The 23,426-nt window shown below is 43.3% G+C and overlaps 1 protein-coding gene across 2 annotated transcripts in view; it reads right to left on the bottom strand.

The window, feature by feature from the left end:
* Nucleotides 1-23,426, bottom strand: part of espn (espin) — a 99,285-nt gene that overhangs the window by 65,283 nt on the left and 10,576 nt on the right. For both annotated transcript variants that reach the window (XM_064923180.1, XM_064923181.1), the window contains exons 2-6: nt 23,231-23,424; nt 12,226-12,412; nt 10,993-11,175; nt 6,786-6,917; nt 682-931 (exon numbers count right to left, since the gene is read on the bottom strand). In XM_064923180.1, the coding sequence (XP_064779252.1) occupies nt 682-931; nt 6,786-6,917; nt 10,993-11,175; nt 12,226-12,412; nt 23,231-23,424 (946 nt within the window). The remainder of the gene's footprint in view (nt 1-681; nt 932-6,785; nt 6,918-10,992; nt 11,176-12,225; nt 12,413-23,230; nt 23,425-23,426) is intronic.

Raw genomic sequence — 23,426 nt, 5'->3', positions numbered from 1 at the left:
CCACCTGGAAAAGCGCTAAATAGTCCATTCTATTATCTATGTTATGACACCCGTTTTTAAAACACTCAACTAATCAGTCTTCAGTCTGAACCGTCATTATTTAACAACTGGTGTGCAGGGGTAGAACAAAAGCCTGCACACCCAATAGCTCTCCGGGATTGCATTTGCAGACCCTTGTTCTGGAGAGTGTGCAGGGTTTTGGAATTTGGTTGATTCACAGACAGATTATTTATCCTATCTGCCACTAGAGGGTACTACTTGAATAAAGTGCTGCCGTGGCACCACACAAAAGAATGCAAACTGTTACATGGAATTTGTTCCAGTCAGATGAGCGGTTGAAGTTCCCACCATTGTTATGATAATAGCGTGCAGGGTGCATTACCCAAGCAAATATGTCATGTCATGTTTGGGGGGGGGGGGACACACACACACGCACTCTAAAGTTGGCTAAAGCACATAAAATCATACAAAGAGTGTATTCAATAGTGTATTTGGCACAACTGCCTTGCCATAGCATGACAGACTTTTTCTTCCTGTGAAATCTGAACTATTATCTTCATCAGGGTTCAACTTCAGGAAGTTCATTTAAATAGTGTAAGTGTTTGTGTGTGCACGTGCATGCGTGTGTTTTGGCATGTTTAAGTGCCTCCATGTGTGACAAAGCGTGTGTTTGTGACTGACCAGCCGGGGCTCGCGACGATGGGGGCGAGCCGCTCCTTTTCCCTCCTGTGCTGGACTGACTGGAGTTGGCCGAGTCGTAATTGGACAGAGTGCTGGAGGGTGAGCCCATGTCGAAGTGGGCGGGTTGCTGGGCCTGCCCCGACCCCGCCGGGGGCATGGTGTTGTTGGGGGACGACAAACCTGAGTCAGGCTGCTTGTTGTACTCCAGGTCAGCCGATGGGTCTCTGGAAAGCACGCGGTGCTCCACACTCTGGAAAAAGACAACCACAATGAGGGGTTAACGAAATGGTCAACCAAGAACCTGGGGGAAAGCACCGCTAACCTAGCATGGGACTGAAAAGGAACATTTCCTGAAGAAAATGTGTGTGCTTGCTTGTCTTGAAGTAACTGGTGTTCAGTGAGGTCGCGTTCAACGTTTCGAATGTTATATATCGAAAATAATTACACAAAGCCTTATGGAAACAGCGTACAATGGTTGTGCAAACATTTTCCAGAGCAAATCTTCAATATCAGTATCAGTTGTATCACAACCAAACATTGTGTCAAATGTGTTTAACAACCAAAATGTGTACAGGGTTTTTACCACTCCTTAACAGGCCCCAGGTCAGTAGTCAAAACAACATCACAACAAATTACAGATGATCATCTTTAGGTGCTGACTTCTAGCTGGCACGAGCCACACAATTTAGAATCTAATGCGGCTTGAGACTGCCACTTTAAAAGTCTCGACCGCACTGACTGTCCATAATCTGTCACCTCAACGCCAAGGTAATGTTGAGGTGACATTGAGTGACATTGAGTGACAATCAGTTAGGTACTACACTTCATTGAGGAGGTGTCGGAGGACTGCAGGAGGATGTGCCTGCTGTGTTTGAGCTGTGCAATCAATCAACCCAGTGAAGCTTTACCCTGGTCCCAGATCTGTTGTTAAGCCATCTACTATGTTTGTCAATGTTTGACATGACAAGGAGTTGGCTATGCAGCATGCACATATCTTGGACTGCAGCCCCTATTTATAGGGAGCCCCTCAGTCAGAGTAGGAGTACCGATCCAAGATCAGTATTGGCATTTGTCTTATAATGAATATGATTACACGGACAAGGGTGTCACGATATCCGCCGAAGTCGGTCCCTCTCCTTGTTCGGGCGGCATTCGGCGGTCGACGTCACCGGGCTTCTAGCCATCGCTGATCCAACTTTCATTTTCCATTTGTTTTCTCTCGTCTTCCCACACACCTGGTTTCAATTCCAACATTACATGTTGTGTATTTAACCCTCTGTTCCCCCCATGTCCTTGTACGGAATTGTTTATTGTAGTGCTTGTGCGCGTTATGCCGGTGTGTCACAGGTTTTGTTTACCCATTGATTTAGTGTTCTGTTTACGGTGGTTTTGTTTATTAAACTGCGCCGTTGTAAATCAGTTTTTGCTCTCCTGCGCCTGACTTCTCTGCCACCAGTACGCACCCCCTACAAAGAGTGACATGATCCTAGATCATTATAAATCTTAAATTTAGAAAATAGTATAAATAAAGAAAAACCTGGAATTAGTAGGTGTGCCAAAACTTTGGACTGTGTATATACAGTGCCAGTCAAAGGTTTGGACTCACCTACTCAAAGGTTTTCCTTTATTTTTACTATTTTCTACATTGTAGAATAATAGTGAAGACATCAAAACTATGAAATGACACATATGGAATCATGTAGTAACCAAAAAAAGTGTTAAACATATCCAACATATCCATCCTTTGCCTTGATGACAGCTTTGCACACTCTTGGTATTCTCTCAGCCAGCTTCAACTGGAATTATTTTCCCAACAGTCTTGAAGGAGTTCCCTCATATGCTGAGGACTTGTTGGCTGCTTTTCCTTCACTCTGCGGTCCAACTCATCCCAGACCATCTCAATTGGGTTGAGGTCGGGTGATTGTGGAGGCCAGGTCATCTGATAGAGCACTCCATCAATCTCCTTCGTGGTCAAATAGCTCTTACACAGCCTGGAGGTGTGTTGGGCATTGTCCTGTTGAAAAACAAATGATAGTCCCACTAAGCGCAAATCAGATGGGATGGTGTATCATTGGAGAATGCTGGTTAAGTGTGCCTCGAATTCTAAATAAATCACCAGCAGTGTCAACAGCAAAGCACCCCCAAACATCACACCTCATCATCCATGCTTCATCATGGGAACCACACACTTTATTTTTATTTAACTATTCTTATTTTCAATGACAGACTAGTCAATTAAGAACAAATTCTTATTTTCAATGACAGCCTAGGAACAGTGGGTTAACTGCCAATTCAGGGGCAGAACAAAAGATTTGTACCTTGTCAGCTCAGGGGTTTGAACTTGAAACCTCCCAGTTACTAGTCCAACGCTCTAACCACTAGGCTACCGCTGCCTCCACATGTGGAGATCATCCGTTCACCTACTCTACATCTCACAAAGACACGGCGGTTGGAAGCAAAAATCTCAAATTTGGACTCATCAGACCAAAGGACAGATTTCTATCGGTCTAATGTACATTGGTCATGTTTCCTGGCCATAGCAAGTCTCTTCTTCTTAATGGTGTCCTTCAGTAGTGGTTTCTTTGCAGCAATTAGACCATGAAGGCCTGATTCACAACAATTCGCAACAAAGCATCCTTCACTCATACTGCCAAACATACCCTCGTAAAACTGACTATCTTACCAATCCTTGACTTCGGCGGTGTCATTTATAGCCTCCGACACTCTACTAAGCTAATTGGATACAGTCGATCACAGTGCCGTCAGTTTTGTCACCAAAACCCCATACACAGATGAAGTCGGGAAGTTTACATACACCTTAGCCAAATACATTTAAAGTCAGATTCACAATTCCTGACATTTAATCCGAGTAAAAATTACATGTCTTGGGTCAGTTAGGATCACCACGTAATATTAAGAATGTGAAATGTCAGAATAATAGTAGAGATAATTATTTATTTCATCACATTAACCTACAGTCAATTAGCATTTGGTAGCATTGCATTAAATTGTTTAACTTGGGTCAAACGTTTTGGGTAGCCTTCCACAAGCTTCCCACAATAAGTTGGGTGTATCTTGGCCCATTCCTCCTGACAAAGCTGGTGTAACTGAGTCAGATTTGTAGGCCTCCTTGCTCGCACACGCATTTTCAGTTCTGCCCACAATTTTCTATGGAATTGAAGTCAGGGCTTTGTGATGACCACTCCCATACCTTGACTTTGTTGTCCTTAACCATTTTGCCACAACTTTGGAAGTATGATTGGGGTCATTGTCCATTTGGAAGACCCATTTGTGAACAAACTTTAACTTCCCAACTGATGTCTTGAGATAATGCTTCCATATTTCCACATAATTTTCCTCCTTCATTATGCCATCTATTTTGTGAAATGCACCAGGCCCTCCTGCAGCAAAGCACCCCCACAACATGATGCTGCCACCCCCATGCTTCACGGTTGGGATGGTGTTCTTCGGCTTGCAAGCCTCCCCCTTTTTCCTCCAAACATAAAGATGGTCATTATGGTCAAACAGTTCTATTTTTGTTTCATCAGACCAGAGGACATTTCTCCAATAAGTACGATCTTTGTCCCGATGTGCAGTTGCAAACCGTAGTCTGGCCTTTTTATGGCAGTTTTGGAGCAGTGGCATCTTCCTTGCTGAGCGGCTTTCAGGTTATGTCAATATAGGACTCGTTTTGCTGTGGATATAGATACTTTTGTACCTGTTTCCTCCAGCAACTTCACAAGGTCCTTTGCTGTTGTTCCGGGATTGATTTGCACTTTTCGCACCAAAGTAAGTTCATCTCTAGGAGACAGAACGCGTCTCCTTCCTGAGCGGTATGACAGCTGCGTGGTCCCATGGTGTTTATACTTGCGTACTATTGGTTGTACGTTCAGGCGTTTGGAAATTGCTCCCAAGGATGAACTAGACATGTGGAGGTCTACAATTTTTTTCTGAGGTCTTGGCTGATTTCTTTTGATTTTCCCATGATGTCAACCAAAGAGGCACTGAGTTTGAAGGCAGGCCTTGAAATACATCCACAGGTACTCAAATGATGTCAATTACTCTATCATGACATAATTTTTCTGGAATTTTCCAAGCAGTTTAAATTCACAGTCAACTTAGTGTATGTAAACTTCTGACCTACTGGAATTGTGGTACAGTGAGTTATAAGTGAAATAATCTGTCTGTAAACAATTGTTAGAAAAATTACTTGTGTCATTGTCGCATCCTGACCATAGAAAGCCTTCCTTTTCTATGGTGGAGTAGGTCAGGGCGTGACTGGGGGGTATTCTAGTTTATTATTTCACACCTGTCTGTATAGGGTCCCACAGTTGACAGTGCATGTCAGAGCAAAACCAAACCATGAGGTCGAAGGAATTGTCTGTAGAGCGCCGAGACAAGATTGTGTCAAGGCACAGATCTGGGGAAGGGTACCAAAAAATGTCTGCAGCATTGAAGGTCTCCAAGAATCCAATGGCCTCCATCATTCTTAAATGTAAGGAGTTTGGAACCAGCAAGACTCTTCCTAAAGCTGGCCGCCCGGCCAAACTGAGCAATCGTGGGAGAAGGGCCTTTATCAGGGAGGTGAATTTGATGGTAACTATGATCGAGCTCAATCTCTTCCTCTGTAGAGATGGGAGAACCTTCCAGAAGGACAACCATCTCTGCAGCACTCCACCAATCAGGCCTTTATGGTAGAGTTGCCAGATGGAAGCCATTCCTCAGTAAAAGGCACATGACGCCCGCTTGGAGTTTGCCAAAAGGCACCTAAAGGACTCTCAGACAATGAGAAACAAGATTCTCTGGTCTGATGAAACCAAGATTGAACTCTCTGGCCTGAATGCCAAGCGTCATGTCTGGAGGAAACCAGGGCCTGCTCATCACCTGGCCAATACCATCCATACAGTGAAGCATGGCTGTGGCAGCATAATGCAGTGGAGATGTTTTTCAGCGGCAGGGACTGGGAGACTAGTCAGGATCGAGGGAAATATGACGGAGCAAAGTACAGAGATCCTTGATAAAAACCTGCTCAGGACCTCAGACTGGGGCGAAGGTTCAACTTACAACAGGACAACGACCCTAACCACACAGCAAAAACAACGCAGCAGAGGCTTCGGGACAAGTCTCTGAATGTCCTTGAGTGGCCCAGACTCCACCGATCGAACATCGCTGGAGAGACCGGAAAATAGCGGTGCAGAGACGCTCCCGATTCAACCTGACATAGCTTGAGAGGATCTGCAGAGAAGAATGGGAGGAACTCCCCAAATACAGGTGTGCCAGGCCTGTAGCATCATACCCAAGAAGAGTCGAGGCTGTAATCGATGCCAATGGTGCTTCAACAAAGTACTGAATAAAGGGTCTGAATACTTATGTGAATGTATTTTTTAAATAAATTTGCAAACAAATCTAAACCCGTTTTTGCTTTCTCATTATGGGGTATTCTGTGTAGAATGATGGTGGGGGAGCACACAATTTAAATATATTTTAGAATAAGGCTGTACCGTAACAAAAAGTGAAGGGGTCTGAATACATTCCGAATGCAGTGTACACTGACTGAAGTGGATCAAACATATGATGTTAATAAGGGATCGTAGCATTCAGTTGGCGTCACCTGTACGGTCTATGCCATGGAAAGAGCCGGTGTTCATAATAACATCTTGTAACAAATGAAAACGGCCTACAAATGTCAACATCCCACGGACAGTGGCGAGAACCCAACTAGCCTTGTAGTGGTGATCGTACTCTCCCCTCAAATAAACTAGGGCTTATACCCTCTTATTGCTTTCCCATAACAAACCACGTGAACTCCTTTCACATGGAGCCTGTGATGACACAACACATTGTGAATGTGGGCACTGTAGCCACAGGAGCCAGCATGTCCCCCGACTGACACCGGTGTCTCCGCTAATGACAATTACTGCTATTTACCTTCTCTGCCTGGCATGGCCCTTGTGGGTGGCATGAGAAAAAATAAACACTTCTGAGACTCCCCAAGGTTTGTGGGAAACACATCTCACCCCTCCCCCGCCCCCATTTCCATCTCTCTCCCGCTCCTTCTCCTTTTGCCACTGTGTGTCCTAATGAATACATCCCGTGTCTCTCACCATGTTCTCCACATTGCGCAGGTACTTGGCACACTGGGCGTGCCCGTTGTACTCTGCCAGGTCGGCCGCGGAGAAGCCGTCCTGATCCCGTATGCCCAGGTCGACGCCGTTCACCACCAGGATCTGACAGCACTGAGAGAGAGAAAGAGAGAGCGAGAGTAGGGAGAAGGAGAGGGAGACAGAAACACAAAAAAAGAGACAGAGGAAGAAAGAGACATTAAGAGAGACAAAGACAGAGAGGTCAGCTCGTCAAAAAAATAACTGTCTGGGATGTTATAAAGAGAGTTCACACAACAGCTGTGACGTGTCTAACCAAAGGAAGGGAGACAATCTCAACTTGCCGCTCACACTTGGCTAGTTTCTGGACTTGTATGAAGTTACTTGTTTGTTGTTCCCTTCCCCCTTGGTGTCTTGATTAGCCTCTCTCCCTTCCTACCCCCTCTCGTCACATACAGTATGGCCCAGTGCCCTTTGACTCACCCTCCCCCTATCTTCCCCATCTTTCAAATACTTGAACTATTCAAAAATACCTTTAAAAAATGACATACAGCAGATTTTCCTGGGCCTGCTAATGGTTGTAAGCTGATATGGGCATTACTCTCATTGGCCAAACAAACACCACAACACGTACGAGTCAACCAGCTAATGTCAACCGCTGCAGATTGCGATCTCTAATGGGAGTGTACTGTGTAAGCACACAGTACATGCTTCACAGCCCTATATGGTGTCTCAACCCATTGACCCATTGTCTTGTCCCCTCCGACAGATCCTGCCAGTCACAGACCTCTGCTACAAGTGTGATCAGCAGCCTCATAGACTTCAGGTGCCGGTTGCACCAGTAAGCGGGTCGTAACGATGCCTCCGTTAATATACCTGTTGCACCACCTGGGCGTAAATTCAACGCCTAGTAGGGACCAGGCGTAGGGTGTGAAATTGGGCCGATCATCATGAAACGCATAAAAATCTATAGCAATCTATATTTTCAAAAGCATGCGAGTCTCGGGTTCATATTTCACAACCTCTGCGGGCTGTTGGAGTTGCATATATGTGAGTCGATAGTAAATAATAGCCTACACTTGATTTAGGCTACATTAGCATGCTAAATATTTGTTTCTGATCAGTGATAGATGAGCCAACCAATAGATGAGCGATCACCTCCACTTATTTGCCCAGTCAGAGATCAATTAATTGATTAGGCAAGTTATGGGCTTTTGGTCGAGTAGGCTATCATGCAAGAAAAGATGAAATAAAATCCACTTGTTGAGATGTGCAAACTACACAAGATGATCATGAGCACCCACCTCAACTTTACTAGGCTAGGCTGGTAACAGCCTAGTAATGGACGCTGCCGAGAAACCATCATAATGAAGATATCAAATCTCATGAATGTGCATTGTTTATGCTGGACAGCTACGACTCGTCTTATTTTTGGTTAGGGCAACAGATGTAAATTCGGATCACAAAGTCGGACGTAGCTACACATTTAAGACAAACTTTTTTTTACGGCCAATTGGTGCAACCGGCCCCAGTATCCCAGACTGTTCTGTGGACAAATGTCATCCACTACCCACCAACTACCTATATACATATAACAGTTTATTTGTCACATGCGCAGATTACAACAGGTGTAGACCTTACAGGGAAATGCTTACTTACGAGCCCTTAACCAACAATGCAGTTAAAAATAATAAAAATATATGAGATAAGAATAACAAATAATTAAAGAGCAGCAGTAAATAACAATAGCGGGGCTATATACGGGAAGTACCAGTACAGAGTCAAAGTGCGGGGGCACCGGTGTCGAGGTAAATGAGGTAATATGTACATGTAGGTAGAGTTATTAAAGTGACTATGCCGTACACACTACCCTCTGTCGTGCCTTGCGTTTGGAGGCCGAGTAGCTGCCATACCAGGCAGTGATGCAACCAGAATGCTCTTGATGGTGCAGCTGTAAAACCTTTTGAGGATCTGAGGACCCATGCCAAATCTTTTCAGTCTCCTGAGGGGAAATAGGTTATATCGTGCCCTCTTCATGACTGTCATGGTGTGCTTGGACCATGTTAGTTTGTTGGTGATGTGGACACCAAGGAACTTGAAGCTCTCAACCTGCTCCACTACAGCCCCGTCGATGAGAATGGGGGTGTGCTCAATCCTCCTTTTCCGGTAGTTTACAATCATCTCCTTTGTCTTGATCACGTTGAAGGACAGGTTGTTGTCATGGCACCACACGATCAGGTCTCTGACCTCCTCCCTATAGGCTGTCTCATTGTTGTCGATGATCAGGCCTACCACTGTTGTGTCATTGGCAGTTGGAGTCGTGCCTGGCCATGCAGTCATGAGTGAACAGGGAGTACAGGAGGGGACTGAGCGCACACCCCTGAAGGGCCCCAGTGTTGAGGATCAGAGTGGCAGATGTGTTGTTACCTACCCTTACCACCTGGGGGCGACCCGTCAGGAAGTCCAGGACATAGTTGCAGAGGGAGGTGTTTAGTCCATGGGTCATTAGCTTAGTGATTATCTTTGAGGGCACTATGGTGTTGAACGCTGAGCTGTAGTCAATGAATAGCATTCTCACATATGTGTTCCTTTTGTCCAGGTGGGAAAGGGCAGTGTGGAGTGCATTAGAGATTGCATCATCTGTGGATCTGTTGGGGCGGTATGCAAATTGGAGTGGGTCGAGGGTTTCTGGTATAATGGTGTTGATGTGAACCATGACCAGCCTTTCAAAGCATTTCATGGCTACAGAGGTGAGTGCTACGGGTCAGTAGTCATTAAGCAGGTTACCTTAGTGTTCTTGGGCACAGGGACTATGGTGGTCTGCTTGAAACATGTTGGTATTACAGACTCAGGTTGACAATGTCAGTGAAGACACTTGCCAGTTGGTAAGCGCATGCTCAGGGTACAAGTCTACGTAATCCGTCTGGCCCTGCGGCCCTGTGAATGTTGACATGTTTAAAGGTCTTACTCACATCGGCTGCCGGAGAGCGTGATCACACAGTCGTCCGGAACAGCTGATGTTCTCATGCATGTTTCAGTGTTACTTGCCTCAAAGAGAGCTTCGAAGTTATTTAGCACGTCTGGTAGGCTCGTGTCACTGGGCAGCTCTCGGCTGTGCTTCGCTTTATAGTCTGTAATAGTTTGCAAGCCCTGCCACATCCGACGAGTGTCAGAGCCAGTGTAGTACGATTCGATCTTAGTCCTGTATTTACACTTTGCCTGTTTGAGGGTTCGTTGGAGGGCATAGCGGGATTTCTTATAACCTTCTGGGTTAGAGTCCCGCTCCTTGAAAGCGGCAACTCTACCCTTTAGCTCAGTGCGAATGTTGCCTGTAATCCATGGCTTCTGGTTGGGGTATGTACATACAGTCACTGTTGTGATGATGTCATCGATGCACTTATTGATGAAGCCAGTGACTGATGTGGTGTACTCCTCAATGCCATCGGCCGAATCCTAGAACATATTCCAGTCTGTGCTAGCAAAACAGTCCTGTAGTCATCTGACCACTTTTTTAATAGACCGATTCACTGGTGCTTCCTGCTTTAATTTGTTCTTGTAAACAGGAATCAGGAGAATATAATTATGGTCAGATTTTCCAAATGGAGGGCGAGGGAGAGCTTTGTATGCGTCTCTGTGTGTGGAGTACAGGTGGTCTAGAGTTTTTTTCCCACTGGTTGCACATTTAAATAAGAAATAAGAATTTGTTCTTAACTGACTTGCCTAGTTAAATAAAGGTAAAAAAATAACATGCTGATAGAAATGAAGTAAAACTGTTTTAAGTTTCCCTGCATCAAATTCCCGGCCAATAGGAGCGCCACCTCTGGATGAGCGTTTTCCTGTTTGCTTAAGGCTCATTGAGTGCGGTTTTAGTGCCAGCATCGATCTGTGGTGGTATACGTGCTTTCAGTTCATCCCATTTATTTCCCAGTGATTGAACGTTAGCTAACAGTACAGATGGCAAAGGCAGATTAGCCACTCTTTCCACGAAATCTCAGTTTATTTCTCCAGCGAATGATGGGGATGAGTGCCTGTTCGGGTATTTGGAGTAAATCCTTCCCAGAAGCTCTTTTCGGTCATGAGATGTACAAAATAAGTTAAAAACCATGCGAAAAAACAGTTGGTTAAGAGCCAATAAAACAGCCACCCCCCCCCGGCGCCATCTATACGGTAGCGCATTAAAAACTGGCAACCAACACACAAACACACACACCTCCAGCTCCTCGTTCTCAGCGGCGTCATGTAGCGGCGTTCCGCCCCAGCTGTCGGTGATGATCTCGCCGCCGTGCAGCAGCAGCCAACTGAGCACCTTGGCGTGGCCACGGCTGGCGGCAAAGTGCATAGCCGTGGCACCGTCACCATCCCGGTCGGACAGGCTGATCTCTGTGAAACTCACCTGCAATGGGACAACAGTAGAGGTTAAACCAGACAGGGGAAAACTACGGCCCGCGGGCCAGATCCAGCCCACCAGCCAATTAGTGTAGAAGCGGATTTAGAAAATTAAACAAAAAATTTGTCAACTGAGTACGGAGCTTAGTTCATTAGAACAGCTGTTACGTCAGTAACCTCCGATGTCCGCTAATTGCAGGGGGAACAAACAGATCAGTTTCTGAAATTATACAGTAATAGGCCCACTGTTCTTAATTCCCTGAGTCATTCTTCAGTGTCTTTCCTGGAAACACCTTCAGGCGGCTCACCTAAATGTTCTCAAACTCAACCAAAGAAACCAGTCCAACGTGTTCATGAAAAGAAGTAAAGTTAATAACTTTTGAACTATTGTTCCAGGGAAGATGAGTTTGAATGGCGACATTTTGTTAGCATGCTGCCATTACCTAAGTTTGCTAATTGGCGTTAGCTAAGTTTCCTAGCTGGAGCTTCTTTTTCTCCTTTGTAATATTCATTACCCATACAATTAGAGTATTACAAATGCAATGTCTGTCATAGTTGAAGTGTATCTATGATGAAAATTACAGGCCTCTCTCCATCTTTTTAAGTGGGATAACTTGCACAATTGGTGGCTGACTAAATACTTTTTTTGCCCCACTGTTTGTGTGCTACGCTACCACATGTTAGCCTGCAAGTGAGCCCCTATTGGTGACGCTGGTGTATTCCAGTAGGACATTCCTTCTAGCCTTCTAGAACATTAGTTTTAACCTTTAGCTATAGCTTGTTTTCCACCATAATGCATTGCTTTGCTTTAAGCATATTAGTATTTCATTTGCATATTGCAGTTGTCTTATGTTGCTCATAACATTTCATATCAATAGCATTTTATTGCCATGAATTAGGCTCTTTGTGGTCTCTGGATATTAATGTACACCCACATCGGATTTATTTGGAGCTTGTCTAGGACCAAAATATACTATAAAATGCACTATAAAATAGTACAACAAATACAGTAGAAGAAATATCAAAAGACAGTATGAAGTGGGGACCATTGACCTACCAGCCAGACGATGACAGTGTTATGGCCCATTTGGGCGGCGGCGTGCAGAGGTGTCATCCCATCATTGGCTCTGATGCCTGGCTCCGCCACACAGTCTTTCACCAGGTATTGGACAACCTCCAGGTGACCTTCCTGGCAGGCCAGGTATAGGGGTGTGGCACCATTCTTTGTTTGGGAATTGACAACACTAAAGGAGCATAAGAAAATAGACCATGTATTCAGCTTTATTTAATAAATTACCATATTATTACATTGTGATTCTTGAACAACATAACTACTTTGGGTTGACCAAGAAGAGTGTATAAATATGTATACGGTTGCTAACATTGGGCAGTAATGTTATTCTCGGAGGTTTTCTTTGTACCCAAACTAATCTAATCACTGACAGGTCAACATAACTTCATAACAGCCCTTGGAATAAGCTCGGTCCGAGTTGCCACCTTAAGGATCCTTTCCATGAGGCTCCAGTCCAAGTAGCCATGACTGGGGGAGGTATTCTGATTAGCACATCGAGCCAACTCCACCCCCTGGAGCCAAACTCCGCCCTCCCTGTTCTCCCCAAAGGCCAACTTGGCAGTGGATAATTATTTGCCCTATCCAATGACAATGCCTCTGCTTGCCCCAGATCTCCTAGTCACAGAGGGAGTTGAAGGAATGAAGTGCTTCCCTTCTAAATCCCATACAGCCTTGCTTTATTTGGACACTGACTGACAAGCGGGCAATGATTCCAGTAAGAGGCTTACTACCCTGCTGGTTCTGTTCCTCACTACCTCAGTGTTAACCAGGTGGCAGTAAGTGGTGACAGGCCAGAGGGAGGGAGGAAAAGAGATGTAAAGAGGGGGAGGGGTAAAGGAGGAGGGGTGTCTCCCCTCAAACCAAACACAATTGCACCCAGTTTCCCCTCACAGAATAGAGACGGCAGTTAGAACCCAAGCCAACAACTTACTCGACTAAGTCGAGTTTGTTACTGAAGCTATATTTGGGCGATGTATACGTTTCCTGGATCCAAAACGTAACACCTCAAGTAACAACTCCTTTCCTGTCCTTTGTTCCTTGAAAATATGACAAAGGCCCAAATCTTAGGCGTGACCAACGGGGCATCCTTGGGGTGCATTTGGGGCGAGGTTTCAGGTAAAAACAAGTGCCCTTTAAATATTTAAATGCCACAGGAAGGGGACCTAATCTCCAGTTCTATCATCAGGAAGTAGGCAGATGGCTGCATTATTCATGAGTGTAACTAAAGTGGGCCGGAGCTCTCCTGCATCCCGGGGTCTGGAGAGGGTGCCCAACATATGGTATGTTTATGGAAAGGGGCTGACACTGACGTGTGAACATTGACGCAACACACAAACCCCCTCAAATACACCTTAACACTGGATAGAAACTGCATCGAGGTGTCTGTGTGGTCTTATGAGATGCCTCATGACTAGGGTGACTACTGAGTTTTAGCCTACACAGACTCAGGTACTCCACTAAAGGAATTGCTTTAGGAGTACAGGTGTAGATTTCAAAAGGGCTTAACAAAGAGGCTTGTCTTTGTGCGAGGGTAGAAATACAAAGTGTGACAATAGATGATACCCCGTCCCACACACCCTCAACAAAAACATGCACACGAGCCATTTTGTTCGTCTGTAACTTGTCAACTTGAAATTGGCTCCACAATTACTGGATACAATACACACCATTCTCCCTTCCTCCACGCTCAGTGTATGTAACAAAGGGCAATCTTATCTTCATTATTAGCAAAGTAATAGATGTTGTCACACTAATAGGCTTCTTGCCTGATAAAAGCTTATTGTGTTCTCAGTGGCTTTTCTTGTTTAAATAATTAAGTGACCCATGACGAGAAAAAGTTTTCCTCCATACTGTTACAGAGGACTGAAGAAATTACATACTTTAACCAGCATACCCCCCCACCACCACCAAAATTTTTAAAATGACTTACATTCTCAACAATTATTAGGCGTTACTATTTTGTTTGTTTTTTCTAGCTTACTGTTACCTGCACCCTCATACAGTCTCAACAGATAAAATCACATAGAAAATGATTGGCACCCTTGATGAAGATGACGAAAATTTTTATTAGTGAGCTATATCAAATGCTCCAAAAAATTTGAAAACTATATTATTACTTTTTTTCTCAAAAAGATGTGTCAATAGTATTGGTACACCTGAAGATTCTTAGAAATAAAATCAAACAAAATTACATCCGCATTAACATTCTACTTTTTAAAATTCATCTCAGTTTAAAACGTCTACAGGATTAGTGTCCCCCCGCGGGAACGGTTGAGCTAACATAGGCTAATGTGATTAGCATGAGGTTGTTAGTAACAAAATAATTCCCAGGACATTTTAGACAAAAACTTGGTTGCCTCTGCCAGGAGACTGAAACTTGGGATCTTACAGCAAGACAATAACCCCAAGCACAAATCAAAATCCACAAGGAAATGTTAATTGGCCATAAAAAAAATCACAATTTTTCTATGGCCATCTCAGTATTTGGACTTGAACCCCATCAAAAACCTCTAGTTTGAATTGAAGAGGACCGTCCATAAGTGCAGACCAAAGGATATGGAAAGATTCTGTATGGAGTAATGGTCTATATCCATCCCAATGTGTTCACCAATCCCATTTTTTTAAAGGCTCAGTGCAGTTATCCTCGAAAGGGGAGGGTGCCAGAGTATTGAAAACAGGGGTGGCAATAATTTTGACACCTATCTTTGAGAAATGTTTTTATTACTTGTTAAACATAATCTCTTTTTCTGAGTAATTGTAAAAACATAAAATAATTTTCAATTTGTTGAGCATACAATATTATTTATTATATAGTATTTTTTGCTAATCTTTATCAAGGGTGCCAATAATTTTGGACAGAACTGTATATATTCGTTTTTTGATAAACAACACCAATAGCGGTTCACAGACTTGGATGAATCCAGACACAACAACACATTGCTAGACTCAACAAGATATACTCTTAGAAAGTTAAAGATTCTAATCCCCCCCCCCCAAAATAGCTTTTAACCTTCAATTTATGCATCCTTTGACCCTAACAATGACCCTAACATAGTTGCGCTAAATATCCATCTACTATACTTGGCTAGGCAGAAAATATAGCATGGAAAAGGGACGTGGGAAAAGTGGGAGTGCATTAGGCTAATCCAAATCCTACACTCTAAATATACTTGACACGTTCTAGATGCCTGAGTGCCACGGTGGGTGAACTTTCAGCAGCATCTCGCTCTCTGGGTCTAAAGCAGGGGAAGGCAACCCTGGTCATGGAGTGCCGCGGGCACTTCATGTTTTTCATTTAACCGACCTGGAAGACCAGGTGTGTTGAATTTAGGCAATCATTGAACTGAACAATTAGCTAAATTGGTCTGATGTGGTGCCTAGTTGGAACAAAATCCTGCAGTACCTGCAGCACTCCAGGAACAGGGTTGCCTACCCCTACTTTAGACCCAGAGAGAGAGATGCTGCTGAAAGTTCACCCACCATGACACTTGGGCATCTAGAATGTCTCAAAAGTAGATTTTATGGTCCTCAGTCGGCAGCAGTCGCCCCACCCCTTTTGACCCCATGCTGCAATTAAGCCCTGGCAAAGCTCTTAATCTGCGCTAATTGATTGCATAACATGTTCCTTCTCTCTCGCTTTCTCTGTGAGTCTGTGCAACCATCTCGCTGAGGTTTATTGCCAGTTCGTCGCCTGTCTTTTATGTTCCAGCAGCACTATCAGCGGAGACACAGCACGTCATCCTGTTAGCTTTGTGGAGACACAGGATGACAGGGAAGTACAATTCACAGATTCAGCCCTTTGAGCCCAGGCCCATACATTTGGTGGCCATTGTCTAGGAACTTAATCTGCGTCAGTCCTGCATCCCTATCCCCATTTTCTACCACAAAAGACAGACATAGCCTAATGAGCAGCACACTGCTGACAGCTGAGTACTTGGCATGTTGACTATGGCTCACACCTCACATTACACTAGGCTCACACACCTCCGGGGCGGCAGGTAGCCTAGTGGTTAGAGCATTGGGCCAGTAACCAAAAGGTCGCTAGATCAAATCCCCAAGCGACAAGGTAAATGTCTGTAGTTCTACCCCCCTTGTTCTTAACTGACTTGCCTAGTTAAATAAAGGTCAAATAAAATTGGCTTCACTTTATAGCTGCAGCAGAGTGAACTGAACTTGTCCAGACAAACAGCTCACAGCTAACTAAGTTACCGTAACTAAAACAGTTGTATAACTTCAGTCATCCATTTTGTGCAAATACAGTACAATATTAGGCTAAACAATGGAACACTTCCCACGGTATGTTGTGATGTCAGAACTGTGATGTAGATTGACGATTTCACCGTACAGTTTTAGAATGGTCAGCCTAACTCAACTTTGTAAAAATTAAAAACAAAAAGTACAAATGTGAGAACTATTGCACATGAATGGCCTGCCTTGGAGTCAATTATCGGAGGACTTTAGTGGAATGGATTCTAGGGCCTTTGATGTTTTTTTCTGCACTGTAAATTGAGAAAATGTTTAGCATATGGGTTTCCAAGGCCTTGAAACCATCCATCTGTAATAACGTGCTCCAGACAAATCCAATCCTTACCACATTCTGTGCAGCTAGCTAAGTCGGATTACTACCAACAGGAAAGGGAAACTATATGGGGGCTAAACAATGATGATGAATGTAGCTTTTTACATTCCGCTAACTAGTGCTCAATCAAAATAAATGAAGGAACAGTGTCGTATGATAAAGGAGAAATGCTTCCCTTGTGAGGGGTTGCCTCCCTTGTGATTTCTGAGAGCTAAGGTAACAGCTGTCAAACAGGCCAATTACCCTTTGAAATCCATAAGATAACATTCTGTTCTACGCCGTATAATAAACCGTGACATCACAATGCTATCTCCCCACAGCAAAAGGCCTCGGCTAAACAATGCCAGAGACGACTAGAAAGCGGTCCCCTTCTTCATGCCTGTATTGTTTTCCCTCATTAGCTTATCGCCAGTTCGCTACTGTGTGTCACCATGGCTGCAGCGGTAAATAGCATGAGTGGTGGGGGAAGGGAAGAGGCAGGAGTGAATGGAGCAATGCTATCAGGCACAGCCACGTCTCTGGGGCCAATTAAAGATTCAAGAGCTACGAACCTGTCTGGGTTGCACCTAGACAACACTGGAGTCCCTGGTAGGTAGGCCCCAAACTCCAACACCAAGGCCAGAACACTAGCCTATCGCCCTCAGACTCCACCTCTTCAGCTTATTCCTATAGCTTTATGGCAGAGGTGAGTGATCTGTGCCGCATGTTGAAGTGAACAGAACAGTCCCATTGGACAGCCTTGATGAGGCCTTAGGTGGCAGCTGGCTATCTGGTCCCTATCATATTTTATTCCTTTACAACCAACAGGAGGTTCCCATTGCTTATCTATTGGTTAGGCTATAGGCTCAAACATTACACTGTTGTCTCTCTATGTTCTGCCAGCATGCTCTTCATATGCAGTGCATTCGGAAGGTATTCAGGCCCCTTGACTTCGTCTGCATTTTGTTATGTTACAGCCTTATTCTAAAATGCATTAAATCGTTTTTCCCCCTCATCAATCTACACCCAATAACCGATAATGACAAAGCAAAAAGAGTTTTTTTGAAATTTCTGCACATGTATTAACTATGAAAACTGCAATATCACGTTTACATAAGTATTCAGACCCTTAACTCAGTACTTTGTTGAATTACCTTTGGCAGCAATTACAGCTTCAAGTCTTTTTGGGTATGACGTTATAAGCTTGGCACACCTGTATTTGGGGAGTTTCTCTCATTCTTCTCTGCAGATCCTCTCAAGCTCTGTCAGGTTGGATGCGGAGCATTGCTGCACAGCTATTTTCAGGTCTCTCCAGAGATGTTCAATCGGGTTCACATCCCTGACTAAGGCCCTTCTCCCCCAATTTCTCTGTTTTTGATGGGTGGCCAGCTCTATGAAGAGTCTTGGTGGTTCCAAACCTCTTCCATTTAAGAATAATGGAGGCCACTGTGTTCTTGGGAACCTTCAATGCTGCAGACATTTTTTGGTACTCTTCCCCAGATCTGTGCCTCGACACAATCCTGTTTCGGAGCTCTACAGACAATTCCTTCTATGGCTTGGATTATGCTCTGACATGCACTGTCAACTGTGGGACCTTATATAGACAGGTGTGTGCCTTTACAAATCATGCCCAATAAATTGAATTGACCACAGGTGGACTCCAATCAAGTAACGTCTGAAGGATTATCAATGGAAATAGGATGCACCGGAGCTCAATTTCGAAACTCATAGCAAAAGGTCTGAATACTTATGTAAATAAGGTATTTCTGTGTTAATATATTTTTTTAAATAATTTTGCAACAATTTCTAAAAACCTGTTTCCACTTTGAGAAAATGTTGTTTATGCCATCTCCCACCCTATTGCCTCAACCCCATCTCCCACCCTCTCCTCAACCCTAACCACAATTGAACTGATGTTGACAGACAGCAGTTCTTTGACTGAATATCCACCCTGCATGGGCACTCAGTGTTGCTAATGCCTTGGCATGTGTCCATGACAATCGTAAGGCCATATGGCTCCATGTTCTCTCTGCGGCACGGCTCCTGTAGTGCAACAGTGATTAGCACCGACATTCAATAACATTACACACACACCTCTCTCACAACAAACACACACACACACACACACACACACACACACACACACACACACACACACACACACACACACAAATTAGATTCTACATGACAAAACCAATGCACGATTATCATGACAAATCTAGCGATGAGCAGGAGACGTCCTATATGTGACAACATTATTATTAATCCAGGGCAATCATTTGCCCCTGAGGACAATTCAGCAAAAAAGGCAGCAAATGTCATATTTGGCCATGGTTGAGTGCATTCCTTTAGGAAGTATTCCATCATGTGATTTCAACTGAAGGTGACTAGTTTACTCAACAGTTGCCAAAAAAAGCAAGTGTCAGATTCCCTGGCAACATCTGTGATCTCTTGAAAATCCCCTGTTAGCCCGCAGTGTTGACAAAAGACAATTCACTGAATCAAAACATGCATCAGAGCCTGAGTCTCTGTCATTTCTTTCAATACCACTTTACAGTAGCTTTCATTAATAAGTCATTAAAAATGCTTATAAATGGGTTAGGGTTATTGGCTTATTTGCCTTAATTCATCTTAAGCGTTAACCATGTTATTATTACAGAAAACTATGAGTTAAGGCAGATGATTATCTGCATGTAATGCCACAAAAATGCCCAACATCCTCAAAAACTGTGAAAACGTAGTATTCTGTGGCAGTCCTGTTGACTTAGGAAATATCGAAGGCCCACAGTAGGCTACCAATTAAGAGAAAAAGATGGCTGCCATGTCTTAGTGTGCACTTAAAGTATATTCTCACGGCAAGAGATTCTTTGAGAAAGTTTGAGAAAGTACACCCGGCTCGACCTTTTACAGTATTCTTGCAAAATTGTCACATCTGCGCCAACTCCAGAGGTCGCTGGCAAGCCTTTTTTGAGAGTAACCTCCCTCCGAGCCGTCGAATGTAAACAGAATTGTCTCGTGTAGCCAAATGCTCTTACAGTAAAAATCTTAATAGCGGAGCAATGTTTTTTTTTAACGGCTGAAATGTCTAGACATTTTACTTGTATTTTTTTGTGTTTTATTTTGCTTTTACCTTCAAATGCAGTAATATCCTGTTTGTGTGGCCTTAACAAAACAGCTGGCAAAAGTGCATCCAGGGAGTTCATAGAAACCCTTGGGTAAGCACTTTTTCGGGACACCTAAGTCTATCTAAACTGTAAAAACAATTTAACATTTCAATATTATTTCCTATTTTATTTATTTATTTATTATTATTACTTTTTGGGATGGAAAAATGTTTTCAGTGTAAACCTAAATGTCTAGAAAATGGATAATGGACCTATATATTTTTCATTATATAATCTTTGAGAACTAACAATCACCTAAATAAAAGGTAAACATTGCAAATTCCAAAAACAATTAATGTAACAGTATTGATTTTTGTTTGAGCAAAAAAACAGCATTGGGCATTGCAAAATGCTTAGAAGTGCAGGAAATTATTTTTAAAACTGCTAGATGTTCTCTCAACTCCATGGTAAAATGTGTAGAATTGCAGAAAATTAACTTACATTTTTGCAGTTATCTCGGCTCCAATGAACAATTCTTAGAATTGCAGGAAAATTGGCTCTGAATTTCAAAATTCTGCCCCACCGATAGCGCCCATTGCCACGCCCCCTGCCACGCCCACCAGCCCCTTTTTGATCCCAAAAAAATCCTGGCATCCGAGTGCCAACATTATAGCTCATTGAGTGAGACAACTCCTTAGACTTTGAATTAGCTAATAGCTGATGTTTTCAGGCGCAATTTGCTTAGCTATATCCCATTTACTGATTCTAACATGAATGATTTGCACTATAGGATAAAACGAAGCCTGGTGTGTTTTGGAGGTAATTATCTTAAATTGTAATATAATCGAGATGGCTGGTTTAGGTAGCTAGCAACATTAATCAATTATGTGATGAATAGCCTACATTATTTGTTTAGCTTGCTACCGAGCTCTGTATAATACATATGATACTGTATGATACTGTTTATGCACTTCTGTATTTGAGAGCTGTAGAAATGTTGTTTTTTTATATACTGTAACTAGTGGTAACTAGTGATGCACCGATATTACATTTTTGGCCGATTCCGATATCCAATATTTTCCTTGCAAAAAAACCTCTGATATCGATATTTACAATTTTAGCTGCCTTTTAAGCATTCTAGTACAGTTAAATAGTAAACACACACACATGGACGTAGCGGTGTAAGGCACTGCATCTCAGTGCTAGAGGCTTCACTACAGTCCCTGGTTCGAATCCAGGCTATATCACATCCGGCCGTGATTGGGAGTCCCATAGTGAGATGCACAATTGGCCCAGTGTCGACCGGGACGAAATTGTAAATAAGAATTTGTTCTTAACTGACTTGCCTAGTTAAATAAAGGTTACACAGATACACACACAACACTGACCAAAAAGTTATTTTGTTGGCATTTACGTATGTCCCTATTACCAGTAAAACCTCATCAAAACCAATTTCTTTCACTTACTTGCTGTGCTGTTTCATTGTTCATTTGTTCAGTCGTTTCATTCTCAACCAGGATTTCTATGGAACGCAAGTGCTCGCCGCGTTTGACGCTGTGTGCACCTGTTTACGTGCTGAAAACTACGGCCATCGTATAGCACGGTCAAAAATTACTTGAAAATATTGTGTACTACTTAGCTTGCAGTTATCAGTGTCTTTAGTAGCGTTGGCTGTAGCTAATGTCAACACATTTCTTTATTGTATTACGAGACTGCCGCTGGTAACAAGTCCAGTGAATCTGAATAGGCCCTTATTGTCTAGGTAGTGTTAGTTGTTAGTGTTAAATTGAGCCTTAGGGAAAAGTTCATAGTAGAGGTGAAAGTTAGGAGCAGGGAAAGTGTTAACACAAGGACAAATATTGGGTTGTGTAGTAATGCTCGGCACAGTGGTTAGGGTGATTGAGGTTGGGACTCCTATTTGGGATCACTTTAAATGTTAGTACTGATCAAATCGCAGTAAAAAAAAATAATAAATAACACTCAAACATCCCAAAATCCTGTCAGGGTTAGCTACATAAACCCTGTGTGTCTATTAGTGGTGTGAACGTTTAAACGTTAAAACATTTAAATGAAGTTGGGATCCTTTACGTTAAGAAAAATACCAAACAATATTCTTTGTTTTCCCCCCCTACCTTAATTAAAATCACAGTTTCTGTGTTACAGCTGACAGGCTATAAAGGCCTGGGGAAGTTGTGTAATTCAAATAAATCCAGAGGAAGAGGTGAACTTTAGCCTACTTGGTGAATTTGCAATGCATGCAAGACAAGACATTGCGAGATGCAAATGACCAAAACATGCCGCTCACTCCTTCATGCTGGCCTGCCTGCTCTGTGTCTTTGCTAATGATGCAAGCGTGTGTTCAGTCTTCGGTCTGTTGCGTGTAGAAAACCCTAGGCTCTTCATGACACCGATGTCATCAGGGCAGTCTTGCGTGTAGCCTACTCTTCATTTTTGCCTCATATGAAATTACAAATGGCTACCCATAGCCTGTATTGATCACGCTTTTAAGACATAATGGAATGTGGCCCTTTGAAAGCATCCTCCACTACTGCATGTTTGTTTGTCTGTCTGTTAGGGTAGGCAACACTATGGTTTTTTAAATGCCGACACGAAAACTTCTCTGGTGATATGAACTGACATTTTTATTATCTGTAAAGGAATGCCATTCTGAATACGGACTCAAATCCATCACTTTTCAACCAGAACTGTCAATCAAATAATCTTGAGCTGCTGCCTGTGTGCAGACCACTCTCTCCGAAGTACTTTAAAGTTTGTCAAATACCATGACTTACCAAGACATTTAGTAGAAATAAAACACATCTAGCTACCATACCATGTTGTTAGGGAAAGAATACAGAACTTTTTACACCGGAGCAGAATTCTAATTTCTGTAATTCTACTGTAATTCTACTTTATGGAATTCTAAGGTCTGGAATTCTACTGTCTGGAATTCTACTGTCTGGAATTCTACTGTAATTCTACTCTCTGGAATTCTACTTTCTGGAATTCTAAGGTCTGGAATTGCACTGTCTGGAATTCTACTGTCTGGAATTCTACTGTAATTCTACTGTCTGGAATTCTACTGTCTAGAATTCTACTGTCTGGAATTCTACTGCAATTCTACTGTTTGGAATTCTACTGTAATTCTAATGTCTGGAATTCTACTGTCTGGAATTGTATGATTTTTTCTTATCGTTTTAACGGCAAAACGATTTTCAAACGAAACGACATTAAGCAAAACTGTCAACTTGTCACAGCCCTAGTGTGGATAGTATATGGATAATGGCTAGTAAGTGGGTTAGCTTAGCGTTAGCATTGGCGCACTTACTTTGGGCTGTGTCCCAACAGGAGACGGAGGGAGGGCAGGTCTCCCTTGGCAGCAGCATAGTGGACAGGCAGGGCCCCAGTGTCTGTGGACGCCCCGGTGTCTGCTTCCCCGCTCTTCAGCAGCCAATCTGTGATCTCGTGATGGCTGAACCGGGAGGCGAGGTGGAGAACGGTGGCTCCAGAACTATCCCGGTCCT

Source organism: Oncorhynchus masou, chromosome 18 (genome assembly GCF_036934945.1).
Source record: "Oncorhynchus masou masou isolate Uvic2021 chromosome 18, UVic_Omas_1.1, whole genome shotgun sequence".
In the NCBI taxonomy this organism is placed as follows: Eukaryota; Metazoa; Chordata; class Actinopteri; order Salmoniformes; family Salmonidae; genus Oncorhynchus; species Oncorhynchus masou.
The sequence above is the reverse complement of the archived record's forward strand: the minus strand, read 5'-3'. Positions and strand labels throughout refer to the sequence as shown.